At 44.5% G+C, this 17,576-nt stretch overlaps 1 protein-coding gene across 2 annotated transcripts in view; it reads right to left on the bottom strand.

The window, feature by feature from the left end:
• Positions 1-2,045: 2,045 nt before the first annotated feature.
• Positions 2,046-17,576, bottom strand: part of SMTNL1 (smoothelin like 1) — a 166,021-nt gene continuing 150,490 nt past the window's right edge. For both annotated transcript variants that reach the window (XR_015307574.1, XM_086953368.1), the window contains one exon: positions 2,046-4,162. Coding sequence is in view for 1 of the 2 variants with exons in the window: in XM_086953368.1 (XP_086809494.1) it covers positions 4,006-4,162 (157 nt within the window). In the remaining variant the exon portion in view is untranslated. The remainder of the gene's footprint in view (positions 4,163-17,576) is intronic.

Below are 17,576 nucleotides of genomic sequence, written 5' to 3'. Positions count from 1 at the left end.
CCATCCATGGCACTGTGGGAGCACCATCACAAAGGCCAGGGAGAAGGACCATCTGTGGGATCATGGGAGCACCATCACCATGGCCAGAGAGAACCAACATCTATGGGACTTCGGGAGTGCCATCACCATTGCCAAGGAGAAGGACCATCCATGGGACTGTGGGAGCACCATCACCATAGCCATGGAGAACTACCATCTATGAGTGCCATCCCCATGGCCTGGGAGAACCACCATCAATGGGTCTGCGGGAGTGCCATCACCATGACCGGACAGTGCACCAGACACTGCCTGACTGCAGGCGCCATTTAGGGAACATTTGTTGGAGCACCAGCCCCATGGCCAGGGAGAAAGACCATCTATAGGACCACTATTACCATGGCTAGGGACAACCACCATCTGAGGGAGCTCCATAACCATGGCCAGGAAGAACCTACCGTCTATGAGACTGGGAGTGCCATCACCAGGGCCATGGAGTAGGAACATCCATGGGAGCACCATCACCATCCCCATGGCCAGGAAGAACCACCATCAATGCCATCACCATGGCCAAGGAAAAGGGCCATCCATGGCACTGTGGGAGCACCATCACAAAGGCCAGGGAGAACGACCATCTGTGGGATCATGAGAGCACCATCACCATGGCCTGGGAGAAGGACCATCCATGGAAGTGCCATCACCACGGTCAGGAAGAACAACCATCTGTGGGAGTGCCATCACCATGGCCAGAGAGAAGGACCATCTATAGGACCACTATTACCATGGCCAGGGAAAACCACCATCTGCAGGAGCTCCATAACCATGGCCAGGAAGAACCACCGTCTATGAGACTGGGAGTGCCATCGCCAGGGCCAAGGAAAAGGGCCATCCATGGGACTGTGGGAGCACCATCACCATGGCCAGGGAGAAGGACCATCCATGGGAGCACCATCACCATAGCCATGGAGAACTACCATCAATGAGTGCCATCCCCATGGCCTGGAAGAACCACCATCAATGGGTCTGCAGGAGTGCCATCACCATGGCCAAGGAAAAGCGCCATCCATGGCACTGTGGGAGCACCATCACAAAGGCCAGGGAGAAGGACCATCTGTGGGATCATGAGAGCACCATCACCATGGCCTGGGAGAAGGATCATCCATGGGAGTGCCATCACCATGGTCAGGAAGAACAACCACCTGTGGGAGTGCCATCACCATGACCAGGGAGAAGGGCCACCCATGCCACTATGGAGCACAATCACCATGGCCAGAGAGAACCACCCTCTATGGGACTGCAGGAGTGCTATCATCATGGCCAAGGAGAAGGACCATCTGTGGGACCATGAGAGCACTATCACCATGGTCAGGGAGGAGGACCATCCATGGGGCTGTGGGAGCACCATCACTGAGGCCAGGGAGAACCACTGTCTATGAGACCGTGAGAGCACCGTCACAATGGCCAGGGAGAAGGACCATCCATGGGACTGTGGGAGCACCAGCACCATGGCCAGGGAGAAGAACCATCCATGGGACTGTGGGAGCACCAGCACCATGGTCAGGGAGGAGGACCATCCATGGGGCTGTGGGAGCACCATCACTGAGGCCAGGGAGAACCACTGTCTATGAGACCGTGGGAGCACCATCACAATGGCCAGGGAGAAGGACCATCTGTGGGACCGTGAGAGCACTATCACCATGGTCAGGGAGGAGGGCCATCCATGGGACTGTGGGAGCACCAGCACCATGGCCAGGGAGAAGAACCATCCATGCCTCTGTGGTGCACCATCACCATGGCCAGAGAGGGCCCCCATCCATGGGACTGTGGGAGCACCATCCATGGGATCACCAACACACTGGCCAGGGAGGGGCTTCATTCAGGGGATAGCAGAAGCACCTAACCATGATTAGGAAGGAGGCTCATCAGTGGAGGGGCCCTCACTGTGGCCGGACAGGACCACCATCACGGCAATGAGTGGGGCGGCAAAACTTTCATTTTCTTTAGGTGAAATAAAATTCAGCTTTGATCACAACCATAATCAAAAAAAGTCACCATGACAATATGTAATATTGTTTGCAAGAACACATTTATTAGATACAACATAACATTCCTATTGGACCAAACTACAAACTTCATAACACTCAGTGCACATGGCGGGTCCATCACACTCCTGCTAAGGAAGCAACACTCTGTGCAAGGGACAGAACTCCAGACAGGGCCAGAAGAGCACAGAAATGCACCTGAGAAGAGCCGGGCAGTACAAACACTATGTCCATTCCAGCACGATGGACAACCACCAATAGGAGAGGAGTCCGTCTAGCTGCCAAGCCCATCTCACTCCTGAGCTCCCCGCCGTCTTGTAGAATTGTCTTTGTCAGGTGTAATTACCTTTAGAGATGCCTTAGTGCTTGGGGACAATGCACACATCAAACCGAACACTCTGGACACTTAGATTGTTGCCACTCTGCCCATTCCATGCCCCGACCACCTAAGGCACTCCTGTAGTGCATGTGTCCACTGTCTCTGCTGGTGGACTCTTGCTCTGTCCATGCTTTCACTCCTTGATGTGCGTAGATTATCAGTATGTACTCTTAGCGCTTCCACACGGAAGTGAGTAATCTGAAAATAAGACAACCTTTATAAATGATGTGTGAGATGTCCACTTGAAGCCTAGTCACTGGCCGTTAGACCTAGTGGTTAACGATAAGACACAGCAGCTAAGAATTAGAATTGACTGTTTGTTAAGAACTGAGCTAGCCAGTAACAAGTGTACAGAGTTGTTGTTAGACCGAGCTGCTAACCTTTAGACCTAGCCATTAACAGATAGACCTAGCTGTTAACAGTTTCTCTAAGTCATGAACAATTAGAACTAGCTGCTTATAATTAATACTTTGCACTAACACTTAGGCCAACCATTAATAACTAGAGCGAGCCGTTAACAGCTAGCCTCAGTAGCATTTAACAATTAGACATAGCCATCAATGGGTAGTCGTGAAACGTGCCGCCTAGCAGCCAAAAGGAGTTATAATATTAGTAAACGTAGCTTTCACACATAGGGCTCTGCGGGTAAACAAGAGACCCGGCTACTGACATGTGGCTTAGCAGTTCAACATAGGACCGAGCAGCAAAACAAGGGGCCAACGCTGTAGAACACGAGGTTTGGCCATTCATGTGTGGACCACACATACAAAAGGTCCTAAACATGGCGTAATCAATGAACCAACAGGGTAACCATTGAACACGGGCAACAAAAATAAACCTATGACTTTCAACCGAAGGCTTCGTTGTTAACATGAGGCAGAGCCGTTGAACGTAAGGCCTAGTATTAAACATAAGGCTGAGCTGAGAACAAAAGGACAAGCCCTTAAACGTGAACCTGAGTCAGTAAACAAGAAATTGTTACACACAGGGTCTAACAGTGAACCAGGAAGCCTAGAATAAAATAATAGGACTTGTCTTACTCCTGCAACTTGACTGTTAAACAAAGGTTGTGCCATACAACTCGCTGCCCGCGGCTGTCGTTGTGCCAGTGACTGACTTTAGGGACCTCTCGCCTGTACGGAGAGGATATCACTTCAGAATTGTGGGAAAAAAAGGAAGTGCTCTGAGAGGTGGAAAAGGGAGGATTGGAGAAGATGAAGGGGAGTGTACCGCCAGCTCTGCTCCAACTATGACTGTATTGGAATTAACAAAGGCGAGGGCGGGCCAGGGCTCGGAAACCATTCTAGTGGCGTATGTCTCTTCACCAACTTTTGAGTACTTAGGGCTACATGTGCATCCATCTGTCCCAGGCTTCCATGAGAAGCAGATGCTCAAGAATAAAGTCTTGTGAAGCGGCCATCTTGGAGCAAGAATCCTTTCCAGTGGAAGTACTGATGCCGTGGCTGCTGCCTCCTTGATCCCAGTGTGACCTTGGTCAGGTAAGGCCATTGACATGCCCAGTGGTGTAGAAGGTTTTGTCCTCAGGTTACCTCCATGTCTACCAACACTACAATACAAGTTGGCCAACCAGATACGGCTGTGTAGAGCTTACGTGGCTACCAGACCTTGGCTGCGACGCTTCTCCACCCTCAGGAGGTGATTGTACAAGGACTGGACATAAGTAAAAACACACATGGGGTCTGGCCGAGGTCCCATCACCATCATATCTTCCACCTCCACCAGCGGGGTGCAGTCAGCCTGGTGCCTGAGAAGAAGAGAAGTGGTATTAGACATTGTCAAATAAAGGTACATTCGGCTGTGCCAACGGTATCTTCTCCCGACCAGTGAGATGTAGGAATTACTTCTCTCATGCAGTCATAACATGCTAACACCTTTACAAAGCAGTATTATGTTGTGACAGCAAACCAAACCGCTGTGCTGATGCTGCATTCTGCTGTGCCAACACTGCCATCTCCCTTATCTATCAGAAGCAGCTCCCTGCCGTGCCAACGCTGCCAGCTCCCTGAATTATCAGAATCATCTCCCTTAATTATCAGAAGCAGCTCTCTGCTGTGCCAACACTGCCAGCTCCCTTAATTATCAGAAGCAGCTCTCTTAATTATCAGAAGCTGCTCTCTGCTGTACCAACACTGCCAGCTCCCTTAACTATCAGAAGCAGCTCCCTGCTGTGCCGACACTGCAATCTCCCATATCTATCGGAAGCAGCTCCCTGCCGTGCCAACATTGCCAGCTCCCTTAATTATCAGAAGCATCTCCCTTAATCATCAGAAGCATCTCTCTGCTGTGCCAACACTGTCAGATCCCTTAACTATCAGAAGCAGCACCTTTAACTGTCAGAAGCAGCTCCCTGCTGTGCCAATGCTGCCAGCTCCATGAATTATCAGAAGCAGCTCCCTGCTGTGCCAACGCTGCCAACTTCCTGAATTATCAGAAAGAGCTCCCTGCTGTACCAACACTGCCGGCTCCCTTAATTATCAGAAGCAGCTCTCTGCTGTGCCAACACTGCCAGCTCCCTTAATTATCAGAAGCAGCTCCCTTGATTATCAGAAGCAGCTCCCTGCTGTGCCAACACTGCCAGCTCCCTTAATTATCAAACGCAGCTCTCTGCTGTGCCAACACTGCCAGCTCCCTTTACTATCAAAAGCAGCTCTCTTGATTATCAGAAGCAGCTCCCTGCTGTGCCAACACTGCCAGCTCCCTTAATTATCAGAAGCAGCTCTCTGCTGTGCCAAACTGCCAGGTCCCTTAATTATCAGACGCAGCTCTCTGCTGTGCCAACACTGCCAGCTCCCTTAATTATCAGAAGCAGCTCTCTTGATTATCAGAAGCAGCTCCCTGCTGTGCCAACACTGCCAGCTCCCGTAATTATCAGAAGCAGCTCTCTGCTGTGCCAACACTGCCAGCTCCTTCAACTATCAGAAGCAGCACTCTGCTGTGCCAACACTTCTGGCTCCCTTAATTATCAGAAGCAGCTCTCTTGATTATCAGAAGCAGCTCCCTGCTGTGCCAACACTGCCAGCTCCCTTAATTATCAGAAGCAGCTCTCTGCTGTTCCAACACTGCCAGCTCCCTTAATTATCAGAAGCAGCTCTCTTAATTATCAGAAGCTGCTCTCTGCTGTACCAACACTGACAGATCCCTTAATTATTAGAAGCAGCACCTTCAACTATCAGAAGCAGCACTCTGCTGTGCCAACACTTCCGGCTCCCTTAATTATCAGAAGCAGCTCCCTTGATTATCAGAAGCAGCTCTCCTGATTATCGGAAGCAGCTCCCTGCTATGCTAACACTGCCAGCTCCCTTAATTATCAGAAGCAGCTCCCTTGATTATCAGAAGCAGCTCCCTTATTTTATCAGAAGCAGCTCTCTGCTGTGCTCACACTGCCAGCTCCCTTAATTATCAGAAGCAGCACACTTGATTATCAGAAGCAGCTCCCTTAATTATCAGAAGCAGCTCCCTTAATTATCAGAAGCAGCTCCCTTTATTATCAGAAGAAGCTCTCTGCTGTGCTCACACTGCCAGCTGCCTTAATTATCAGAAGCAGCTCCCTCGATTATCATAAGCAGCTCCCTGCTGTGCTAACAGTTCCAGCTCTCTTAATTATCAGAAGCAGCACACTTGATTATCAGAAGCAGCTCCCTTAATTATCAGAAGCAGCTCCCTTTATTATCAGAAGCAGCTCTGTGCTGTGCTAACACTGCCAGCTCCCTTAATTATCAGAAGCAGCTCCCTTTATTATCAGAAGCAGCTCTCTGCTGTGCTAACACTGCCAGCTGCTTTAGTTATCAGAAGCAGCTCCCGGCTGTGCTAACACTGCCAGCTCCCTCCATTATTAGAAGCAGCTCCCTTAATTATCAGAAGCAGCTCCCTTGATTATCAGAAGCAGCTCCCTTGATTATCAGAAGCAGCTCCCTGCTGTGCTAACACTGCCAGCTCCCTTAATTATCAGAAGCAGCACCTTTGACTATCAGAAGCAGCTCCCTGCTGTGCCAAAACTGCCAGCTGCCTTAATTATCAGAAGCAGCTCTCTTAATTATCAGAAGCAGCTCTCTTAATTATCAGAAGCAGCTCTCCTAATTATCAGAAGCAGCTCCCTGCTGTGCCAAAACTCCCAGCTGCTTTAATTATCAGAAGCAGCTCTCTTAATTATCAGAAGCAGCTCTCTTAATTATCAGAAGCAGCTCTCCTAATTATCAGAAGCAGCTCCCTGCTGTGCCAAAACTCCCAGCTGCCTTAATTATCAGAAGCAGCTCTCTTAATTATCAGAAGCAGCTCCCTTGATTATCAGAAGCAGCTTCCTGCTGTGCTAACACTGCCGGCACCCTTAATTATCAGAAGCAGCTCTCTTAATTATCAGAAGCAGCTCTCTGCTGTACCAATACTGCCAGATCCCTTAACTATCAGAAGCAGCGCCTTCAACTATCAGAAGCAGCTCCCTGCTGTGCCAAAACTGCCAGCTGCCTTAATTTTCAGAAGTAGCTCTCTTAATTATCAGAAGCAGCTCTCTTAATTATCAGAAGCAGCTCTCTTAATTATCAGAAGAAGCAGCTCTCTAAATTATCAGACGCTGCTCTCTGCTGTACCAACACAGCTGGTTCCCTTAATTATCAAAAGCAGCTCCCTGTAGTGCCTACACTGCTAGCATCCTTAATTATCAGAAGCAGCTCCCTGTAGTGCCTACACTGCCGGCTCCCTTAATTATCAGGAGCAGCTCTCTTAATTATCAGAAGCAGCTCTCTTAATTATCAGAAGCAGCTCTCTTAATTATCAGACGCTGCTCTCTGCTGTACCAACACTGCTGGTTCCCTTAATTATCAAAAACAGCTCCATGTAGTGCCTACACTGCTAGCTCCCTTAATTATCAGAAGCAGCTCTCTGCTGTGCCAAAACTGCCAGCTCCCTTAATTATCAGAAGTTGCTCCCTTAATTATCAGAAGCAGCTCCCTTGATTATCAGAAGCAGCTCCCTGCGGTGTTAACACTGCCAGCTCCCTTACTTATCAGAAGCAGCTGTCTTAATTATCAGAAGCAGCTCCCTCCTGTTCCAACACTGCCGGCTCCCTTAATTATCAGAAGCAGCACATTTAATTATCAGAAGCAGCTCTCTGCAGTGCCTACACTGCTAGCTACCATGTTATGAGAAGCAGCTCCCTGCTGTACCAAAGCTGACAGCTGTTGCCCAATCAAAACTACTTTTCTATGATATCAACACATACACCTGCACTGGATTGCTTTGCCAATGTGATCCAAAGCCTGCAGGATGTCTCTCTATGTTCATGTGTTGTTGTTTCAGAGCCATCAGAAATGTTTTGTGCCCTATGTTTAGTGTCCGGACCGCTGGCGGAATCCTATGCCGGTCTCTTGCCATGGCTCAGTAGAATCTTGGTCCAAACCTCTCAACGCCTCCCCTCATGCTCACCAGTTGTGTCCTGTGGTGGCAGGATCCTCTCGGGGAAGCAAACCCCGAACCAGGCCAATCACAAGGGGCAGATGACAAAACCTGCCAATCACAGTGTACCGACAGCCAGACCCTGGCCTATCAGAAGAGTCAGTCAATCAATCCCTGGCACATCAGGAAGTAAGAAAATCAAGCAGTGGCCTATTATAAGGGGGAACAAACACAGCCCTGTCATACACCAAGACCAAAAACTCCTAGACAACAATCCTATCCTGTCAGGAGTGACAGCTAAGCAAAGCCTGGCCCACTGGAGGAAGAGAAAGAAAACCATTCCATGTGATGCCCTAGGGACACCCATCTCCTGTTCCAACAGAGTGTGTAGACCAATAAACCTGTGCCAATCACAACAAACAGACAAACACTTGTGATTCAGCATAACATTAAGACACCCAAACATCAAGCTATCAGAATGTATGGACCAGTACAGCCTCCCATGTGGAAAATAAATCTATCCTTTGACAAGCAACATCCCATCCATTAGGTGCAATGGGCAGTAAATCATTGCCCAGTTTGTTATCAAGAACGAGCACCCCCTATCCCAGCATCACACTTGGATACAAAACTCCTTCCCATCAAGCAATGCACAAAACAAAACCCTGGGTTATTAACAACTCGAGTGGGAAAAGAAACTCTGGACAACCAAAGCCTACCCAAAGTCTGAACAGTTATGAAAAAGAACCATCCCCAAACCCCTTAAAGATGTTAGGATGAGCAAACCGTCTCCCATCAAAAAGCACTAGCAACTATAAACTAGTCTATCACAGGGTACTGACAACAAGTCTATGCTATGTCGCAAGATACTAACAACAAACCCATGCCCTTTTAGAAGTTATGGATGATCAAATCCTGGCCAATGGACGACTAAACTCTGTCCTGTTAGACTAGATGCACAGACAAACCCTGGCCAGTCAAGCAATATGACAACCATGTCCTGGTCAATCAGAAAGTACAGGCAACCAATCCCTGGTCTACCTGAATGTATTAACAACCAACCACAGTTACTTCTCAGGGTATTGACTATCCAGGTTAGTAAAAACACAAGTCGATAAAAAGGTACAACCAACTAAATCCTAGTTTATCAGGCAGTATTAACAAACTTCCCATCTACTGTCTCACTATCAAAAGCTACTGGCAAACAGCACCTTTACTGTCAGAAGACACCTACAACCAACACCGACAGAAGATATGCACAACTAAACACTGGTCAATCAGGAAGTACATGCAATCAGATCCTGGACCATCACAAGGTAGAAATAACTACCTCCTAGCCTGCCAGTCAACCTACTGTCAACCAGCCAATTATCTGGTAAAAAGTCAAAACCATCGCACCTTAGCCCATAAGATAAAATGAAATCTCTCCTATAAGATGATATCAATCAACAACATAGCCAAAAGCTATGGACAACCAAACCCCGGCCAGTCAGAAGAGACAGACAACCAAACCCGGCCAGTCAGAAGAGACAGACAACCAAACCCGGCCAATCAGAAGAGACAGACAACCAAACGCTGGCCAATTAGAAGAGACCGGCAAACAAACCTTGAAGGTTGTCTGCCGGTAAGTAAAGACTCTTTAAAAAAATCATTCTTATCTGTGTGGCTATTAAACGGGGGAAGTTCCAGGAAATTGTAATTGTGTTTTAAGAGGCGAGTGTTATTAAGAAATACCTTTTTCTTATTAGGGGAATATCATGCTCAATTTTAGGAGGTTGGTGTGTTTGATTACATTGCCAAAGTCCTCCGATCCCACCACAGGGTCATGATTGAAGCAAAGTTTGAACCTGAGATTCCAGTCTGGAATGGAAGGTGGCGCACTCGAGTACTCTGCCACACAGCTTGAAAACTGAAACTGGTTTGAAGATTACTTCTGCCAAAATGATAAAGGCTCTTTGGTTTGAAAGAAATACAATGCTTTAAAAAACTCTTTTTTTATCCCTTGCCACATCAATATGGAATGTGTTGCCATTTATACTCTCCTGGGAGGTACCATTATTTTTATCCTGGAAATCCTATATGGGATAATAGTAGTAATATTTCTCTTGAATTCATGGTACATAATTGTAAACATCATTTTATAAATCAGTCACAGAGACAGTTTTATGATAACCTGGCTCTTTTTTGTGCTTGGGACATATTTTAAATTCTTATTAAAAGACTTTATCTTTGATTTGGGAGTTTATAGTTTTTAGGAACTTATCTTTATTAAGGACGGAAAAATATTTGGGGAGTCTGTGATTATTGTCATATGTTTTTAATAAAAGACTTTTATCTTCAGAAGAGGGTCCATTTGTATTAGTTGGTATCATTGTTATTAGGGTTTGTTTCAGATCTGAATATAAACTGAGATGCAGACAGTTTTATTCTGTAAGAACTGGGACATACTCCCACAGCTATCAGAGAGTAAGAGATATATATCAGAGTCTGACAATTTTCATTTTATGGGAATTTATCAGTATCGGTTTGGGGAATTTGTGGTTATAGGACTTTTGCTTTTTTAGGAGACTTTATTGTTCTTAGTGAGTTGATTAATAATAGTTTGGGCTTTTATTGTTATTTGTATGAAAGGAGTTTACAAATGTTTTATAAGTTGTTTGTGAGTTTACCATTGTTAACCAAGTTTCTTAATATTCCATCACCACTCCTTTTCCAAAATCGATTTTGTCCACACTATGTGTGGGAGGGTATACTCAGACGTGAGTCCCTTGCTCATTGCACCATCAGGATTCAAGCAAGCCGGGCCGACGACGGCTGAAATGCCAGAAACCGGTCCCCGAAAGCTTGTTTCCTTCCCAGTATAAGAATTGGCTTGGTAGTTTGGTCTGCCCGGTTCCCATGATGCACTGGGCCAGGGACAGACTAATTTGCATGTAGCCAGGTTCTGAGCTGGGATGGTGCAGTGAGCTAAAAAACGGTGATGGATCAAGCCCTGATCTCTTGACTGGGTAAGAGTATTCTGCATCATTCAGAAACTCTGTCCATCACCACCCCCTTTTCCAAAATCTACTTTCCTGGGAGGTACCAATATTTCTATCCTGGAAATCCTATATGGGATGATTGTAGTAATATTTCTCTTGAATTCATGGTACATAATTGTAAACATAATTTTATAAGTCAGTCACAGAGACAGTTTTATGATACCCTGGCTCTTTTTTGTGCTTGGGACATATTTTGCATTCTTATTAAAAGACTTTATCTTTGATTGGGGAGTTTATAGTTTTTAGGAAGTGTATCCTTATTAAGGAAGGAAAAATTATTTGGGGAGTCTGTGATTATTGTCATATGTTTTTAATAAAAGACTTTTATCTTCAGAAGAGGGTCCATTTATATTAGTTGGTATCATTGTTATTAGGGTTTTATTCAGATCTGAATATAAACTGAGATGCAGACAGTTTTATTCTGTAAGAACTGGGACATACTCCCACAGCTATCAGAGAGTAAGAGATATACGTCAGAGTCTGACAATTTTCATTTTATGGGAATTTATCAGTATCGGTTTGGGGAATTTGTTGTTATAGGAGTTTTGCATTTTTTAGGAGACTTTATTGTTCTTGGTGAGTTGATTAATAATAGTTTGGGCTTTTAATTTTATTTGTATGAAAGGAGTTTACAAATGTTTTATAAGTTGTTTGTGAGTTTACCATTGTTAACCAAGTTTCTTAATATTCCATCACCACCCCTTTTCCAAAATCGATTTTGTCCACACTATGTGTGGAAGGGTATACTCAGACGTGAGTCCCTTGCTCATTGCACCATCAGGATTCAAGCAAGCTGGGCCGACGACGGCTGAAATGCCAGAAACCACACCCCGGAAGCTTGTTTCCTTCCCAGTATAAGAATTGGCTTGGTAGCTCCCTTGATTATCAGAAGCAGCTCCCTGCTGTGCTAACACTGCCAGCTCCCTTAATTATCAGAAGCAGCTCCCTTAATTATCAGAAGCAGCTCCCTTGATTATCAGAAGCAGCTCCCTGCTGTGCTAACACTGCAACTCCCTTAATTATTAGAAGCAGCTCCCTTGATTATCAGAAACAGCTCCCTTGATTATCAGAAGCAGCTCCCTGCTGTGCTATCACTGCCAGCTCCCTTAATTATTAGAAGCAGCTCCCTTAATTATCAGAAGCAGCTCCCTTAATTATCAGAAGCAGCTCCCTTGATTATCAGAAGCAGCTCCCTGCTGTGCTAACACTGCAACTCCCTTAATTATTAGAAGCAGCTCCCTTGATTATCAGAAACAGCTCCCTTGATTATCAGAAGCAGCTCCCTGCTGTGCCAAAACTGCCAGCTGCCTTAATTATCAGAAGCAGCTCTCCTAATTATCAGAAGCAGCTCCCTGCTGTGCCAAAACTGCCAGCTCCCTTAATTATCAGAAGTTGCTCCCTTAATTATCAGAAGCAGCTCCCTTGATTATCAGAAGCAGCTCCCTGCGGTGTTAACACTGCCAGCTCCCTTACTTATCAGAAGCAGCTGTCTTAATTATCAGAAGCAGCTCCCTCCTGTTCCAACACTGCCGGCTCCCTTAATTATCAGAAGCAGCACATTTAATTATCAGAAGCAGCTCTCTGCAGTGCCTACACTGCTAGCTACCATGTTATGAGAAGCAGCTCCCTGCTGTACCAAAGCTGACAGCTGTTGCCCAATCAAAACTACTTTTCTATGATATCAACACATACACCTGCACTGGATTGCTTTGCCAATGTGATCCAAAGCCTGCAGGATGTCTCTCTATGTTCATGTGTTGTTGTTTCAGAGCCATCAGAAATGTTTTGTGCCCTATGTTTAGTGTCCGGACCGCTGGCGGAATCCTATGCCGGTCTCTTGCCATGGCTCAGTAGAATCTTGGTCCAAACCTCTCAACGCCTCCCCTCATGCTCACCAGTTGTGTCCTGTGGTGGCAGGATCCTCTCGGGGAAGCAAACCCCGAACCAGGCCAATCACAAGGGGCAGATGACAAAACCTGCCAATCACAGTGTACCGACAGCCAGACCCTGGCCTATCAGAAGAGTCAGTCAATCAATCCCTGGCATATCAGGAAGTAAGAAAATCAAGCAGTGGCCTATTATAAGGGGGAACAAACACAGCCCTGTCATACACCAAGACCAAAAACTCCTAGACAACAATCCTATCCTGTCAGGAGTGACAGCTAAGCAAAGCCTGGCCCACTGGAGGAAGAGAAAGAAAACCATTCCATGTGATGCCCTAGGGACACCCATCTCCTGTTCCAACAGAGTGTGTAGACCAATAAACCTGTGCCAATCACAACAAACAGACAAACACTTGTGATTCAGCATAACATTAAGACACCCAAACATCAAGCTATCAGAATGTATGGACCAGTACAGCCTCCCATGTGGAAAATAAATCTATCCTTTGACAAGCAACATCCCATCCATTAGGTGCAATGGGCAGTAAATCATTGCCCAGTTTGTTATCAAGAACGAGCACCCCCTATCCCAGCATCACACTTGGATACAAAACTCCTTCCCATCAAGCAATGCACAAAACAAAACCCTGGGTTATTAACAACTCGAGTGGGAAAAGAAACTCTGGACAACCAAAGCCTACCCAAAGTCTGAACAGTTATGAAAAAGAACCATCCCCAAACCCCTTAAAGATGTTAGGATGAGCAAACCGTCTCCCATCATAAAGCACTAGCAACTATAAACTAGTCTATCACAGGGTACTGACAACAAGTCTATGCTATGTCGCAAGATACTAACAACAAACCGTGTCCTTTTAGAAGTTATGGATGATCAAATCCTGGCCAATGGACGACTAAACTCTGTCCTGTTAGACTAGATGCACAGACAAACCCTGGCCAGCCAAGCAATATGACAACCATGTCCTGGTCAATCAGAAAGTACAGGCAACCAATCCCTGGTCTACCTGAATGTATTAGCAACCAACCACAGGTGCTTCTCAGGGTATTGACTATCCAGGTTAGTAAAAACACAAGTCGATAAGAAGGTACAACCAACTAAATCCTAGTTTATCAGGCAGTATTAACAAACTTCCCATCTACTGTCTCACTATCAAAAGCTACTGGCAAACAGCACCTTTACTGTCAGAAGACACCTACAACCAACACCGACAGAAGATATGCACAACTAAACACTGGTCAATCAGGAAGTACATGCAATCAGATCCTGGACCATCACAAGGTAGAAATAACTACCTCCTAGCCTGCCAGTCAACCTACTGTCAACCAGCCAATTATCTGGTAAAAAGTCAAAACCATCGCACCTTAGCCCATAAGATAAAATGAAATCTCTCCTATAAGATGATATCAATCAACAACATAGCCAAAAGCTATGGACAACCAAACCCCGGCCAGTCAGAAGAGACAGACAACCAAACCCGGCCAGCCAGAAGAGACAGACAACCAAACCCGGCCAATCAGAAGAGACAGACAACCAAACGCTGGCCAATTAGAAGAGACCGGCAAACAAACCTTGAAGGTAGTCTGCCGGTAAGTAAAGACTCTTTAAAAAAATCATTCTTATCTGTGTGGCTATTAAACGGGGGAAGTTCCAGGAAATTGTAATTGTGTTTTAAGAGGCGAGTGTTATTAAGAAATACCTTTTTCTTATTAGGGGAATATCATGCTCAATTTTAGGAGGTTGGTGTGTTTGATTACATTGCCAAAGTCCTCTGATCCCACCACAGGGTCATGATTGAAGCAAAGTTTGAACCTGAGTCTGGAATGGAAGGTGGCGCACTCGAGTACTCTGCCACACAGCTTGAAAACTGAAACTGGTTTGAAGATTACTTCTGCCAAAATGATAAAGGCTCTTTGGTTTGAAAGAAATACAATGCTTTAAAAAACTCTTTTTTTATCCCTTGCCACATCAATATGGAATGTGTTGCCATTTATACTCTCCTGGGAGGTACCATTATTTTTATCCTGGAAATCCTATATGGGATAATAGTAGTAATATTTCTCTTGAATTCATGGTACATAATTGTAAACATCATTTTATAAATCAGTCACAGAGACAATTTTATGACACCCTGGCTCTTTTATGTGCTTGGGACATATTTTAAATTCTCATTAATTACTTTATCTTTGATTGGGGAGTTTATAGTTTTTAGGAAGTTTATCCTAATTAAGGAAGGAAAAATTATTTGGGCAGTCTGTGATTATTGTCATATGTTATTAATAAAAGACGTTATCTTCAGAAGAGGGTCCATTTGTATTAGTCGTTATCATTGTTATTAGGGTTTTGTTCAGATCTGAATATAAACTGAGATGCAGACAGTTTTATTCTGTAAGAACTAGGACATACTCCCACGGCTATCAGAGAGTAAGAGATATACGTCCGAGTCTGACAATTTTCATTTTATGGGAATTTATCAGTATCGGTTTGGGGAATTTGTGGTTATAGGAGTTTTGCTTTTTTAGGAGACTTTATTGTTCTTGGTGAGTTGATTAATAATAGTTTGGGCTTTTACTGTTATTTGTATGAAAGGAGTTTACAAATGTTTTATACGTTGTTTGTGAGTTTACCATTGTTAACCAAGTTTCTTAATATTTGCAAGAGTTTTTTGTTATCAGGGGGTTAGTGTTCTGACACTTTCATATTAAGAGGGTTTTTCTTTATTTTATTGGTTGGGTTTTCCCTTGTTGAGGGACTTTTTCTTATTTATGGGGTATCATTCAATACACTGAAGATTTCTTGTCATCACTGATTAAGGGTCTTCATTCTTATTAGAAGAATGCATAATTATTTTAGAGATTGATAATTAGTGAGCCTACCTTTATTTGGTAAGTTTATGATTAGGAAGTTTTTTTCTACGAAAGTATATTGTTATTAGGAGAGTTCATTGTTACTCAGAGAGTTTTGCACAATTTTTGTTGGATGGGCTTCTCCTTGTTTCTAGTTATTACAAATAGTTATACCATAGAAGTGATATGTCTTATTTAGGGTTTTAGGTGGTTTGGTTATTAGGAGAGTTTATTTTTATTAGCAAAATTTAAATTGTTTGAATCAAGGCGTTTTGTCATATTATCGCAAATATTTGTATACAAGGAATGTTTTGTCCTTAGAGGAGTTTCCTATTATTAGGGAGCTTCACGTTATTATTATTGTTAGAGTGTCTAATTATTAGAAGAGTTTCTCATTGGAGAGCTTCTTGTTTTTGGGGAGATTCTCAATATTGGGGAGTGTTTGGCTATAAATGGAGTTTCTCTTTACTGAGGAGGATTTCCTTACAGTTTTGTTATTAGGAGAATTTGTTGTAGTTACAGTAGTTTATAATTACTAATGACATTTATTTTTCTTAGAGAAGCTCTATATAACGGAGAGTTTGACATAAGAAGTAGCTCCTTTATGACAAAATTTCTGTTCTGGAATTTGGCTCTTACACCACATTTCTGAAACATCTGTAACCCATACTAAATATGTATTTATATTTATTTATATTTATTTATTTTTTACTATTTATTTTATCTTTATTGTAGCTCTAAATTTGTCTGTAGCAGATGCTCTAATTGGACCTTTGACAGAGATTGCTTTTTAAAAGAAAGGCAGTAGGAGTATAAGTTACTTTTGCAGAGATGTGTGCTGTTTTGGATCGTTATGACTGAGGTCCCGGCTACTGTCGTGGCATATTTGATTATTAGGACTTGTTTGAAAGGCTTCATATATAGATGGGAATGTACTGAAGCTGTCGGTTTTCGTATAAAGCTTTGAATCCCAGGATCAGAGACAAACGTGGGAAACGCTCTGATGTCGCAGTCAGAATGCAAAGATTTGGTTGAAGAAAACTGAGGGTCCTATTTATGAGGCCTTGCGACAGTTTTGTACTGCCGTTGCGTCACTTTTTGTGACGCATCGGTAGCATAAAACATGCCCCCTGTTGCGCCCTATTTACAAAGTGGCGCATCTAAGCAGATGCGTCACTTTGTAAATCCCTGCGCTATATTATACGTGCATCAGGTATAATGTATGCAGGGTGGGCGTTCCCATGCAAGTAAGTCTTGTAGAAGTGACGCAGTGAAATCTATGAGATTTCACGGCACCACTTCTAGAGTGCAAATGTGTCAATATCTTACGCCTGCCTCTTGGCAGGCGTAAGGGTGACAGTGCTCTATCCATAGCCCTCCCCCCTGCATTGCTGGAGTTGCATCATGCTTCTGACACAACTTCAGCAATGCGTCATTTTTGCATCCACAGATACGTCAGTAAATCTGCCGTATCTGTCATTAATATGACGCATCCATCATGTCGCAAGGAGAAAGTGACGCATCGCTCTTTTCACGCAGCGATGTGTCACTTTTCATAAATGAGGCCCTGAAAGTTTTTATGGAGTATACCTTTTTTACTTGCACTTCACATGACGGGAGATGAAGGCGAGATGGTGGGGTCTACTGAAAACAGTGCAGCTAGCTATTGGTTGGGAGATTCTGAACAGGAGAGAAGTCACAGATGATTCTAGCACATACAACACACTGGTTATCAACACACCATTAACCGCAGGAGCACGTGGGAGTAAACTGTAAGCCAGGAAGCAGAACTAAGCAACTGTAAGCCAGGAAGCAGAACTAAGCAACTGTAAGCCAGGAAGCAGCACTGAGGCCAAGCCGGTGTGAGCTATGGGATTCTGGGAGGTAGAAGGCTGAGCAGCCCCCTGCCACCCAACGCATCCTGGGACATCATCACTATGACTGTTCCAGATGAAAGATTCAGACCCAGGTGGTGGACTCATAA

The sequence above is a fragment of the Lissotriton vulgaris genome, chromosome 1_2 (genome assembly GCF_964263255.1).
Source record: "Lissotriton vulgaris chromosome 1_2, aLisVul1.2, whole genome shotgun sequence".
Taxonomy (NCBI): Eukaryota; Metazoa; Chordata; class Amphibia; order Caudata; family Salamandridae; genus Lissotriton; species Lissotriton vulgaris.
Note: the sequence above shows the minus strand (reverse complement) of the source record. Positions and strands in the feature narration are given on the sequence as shown.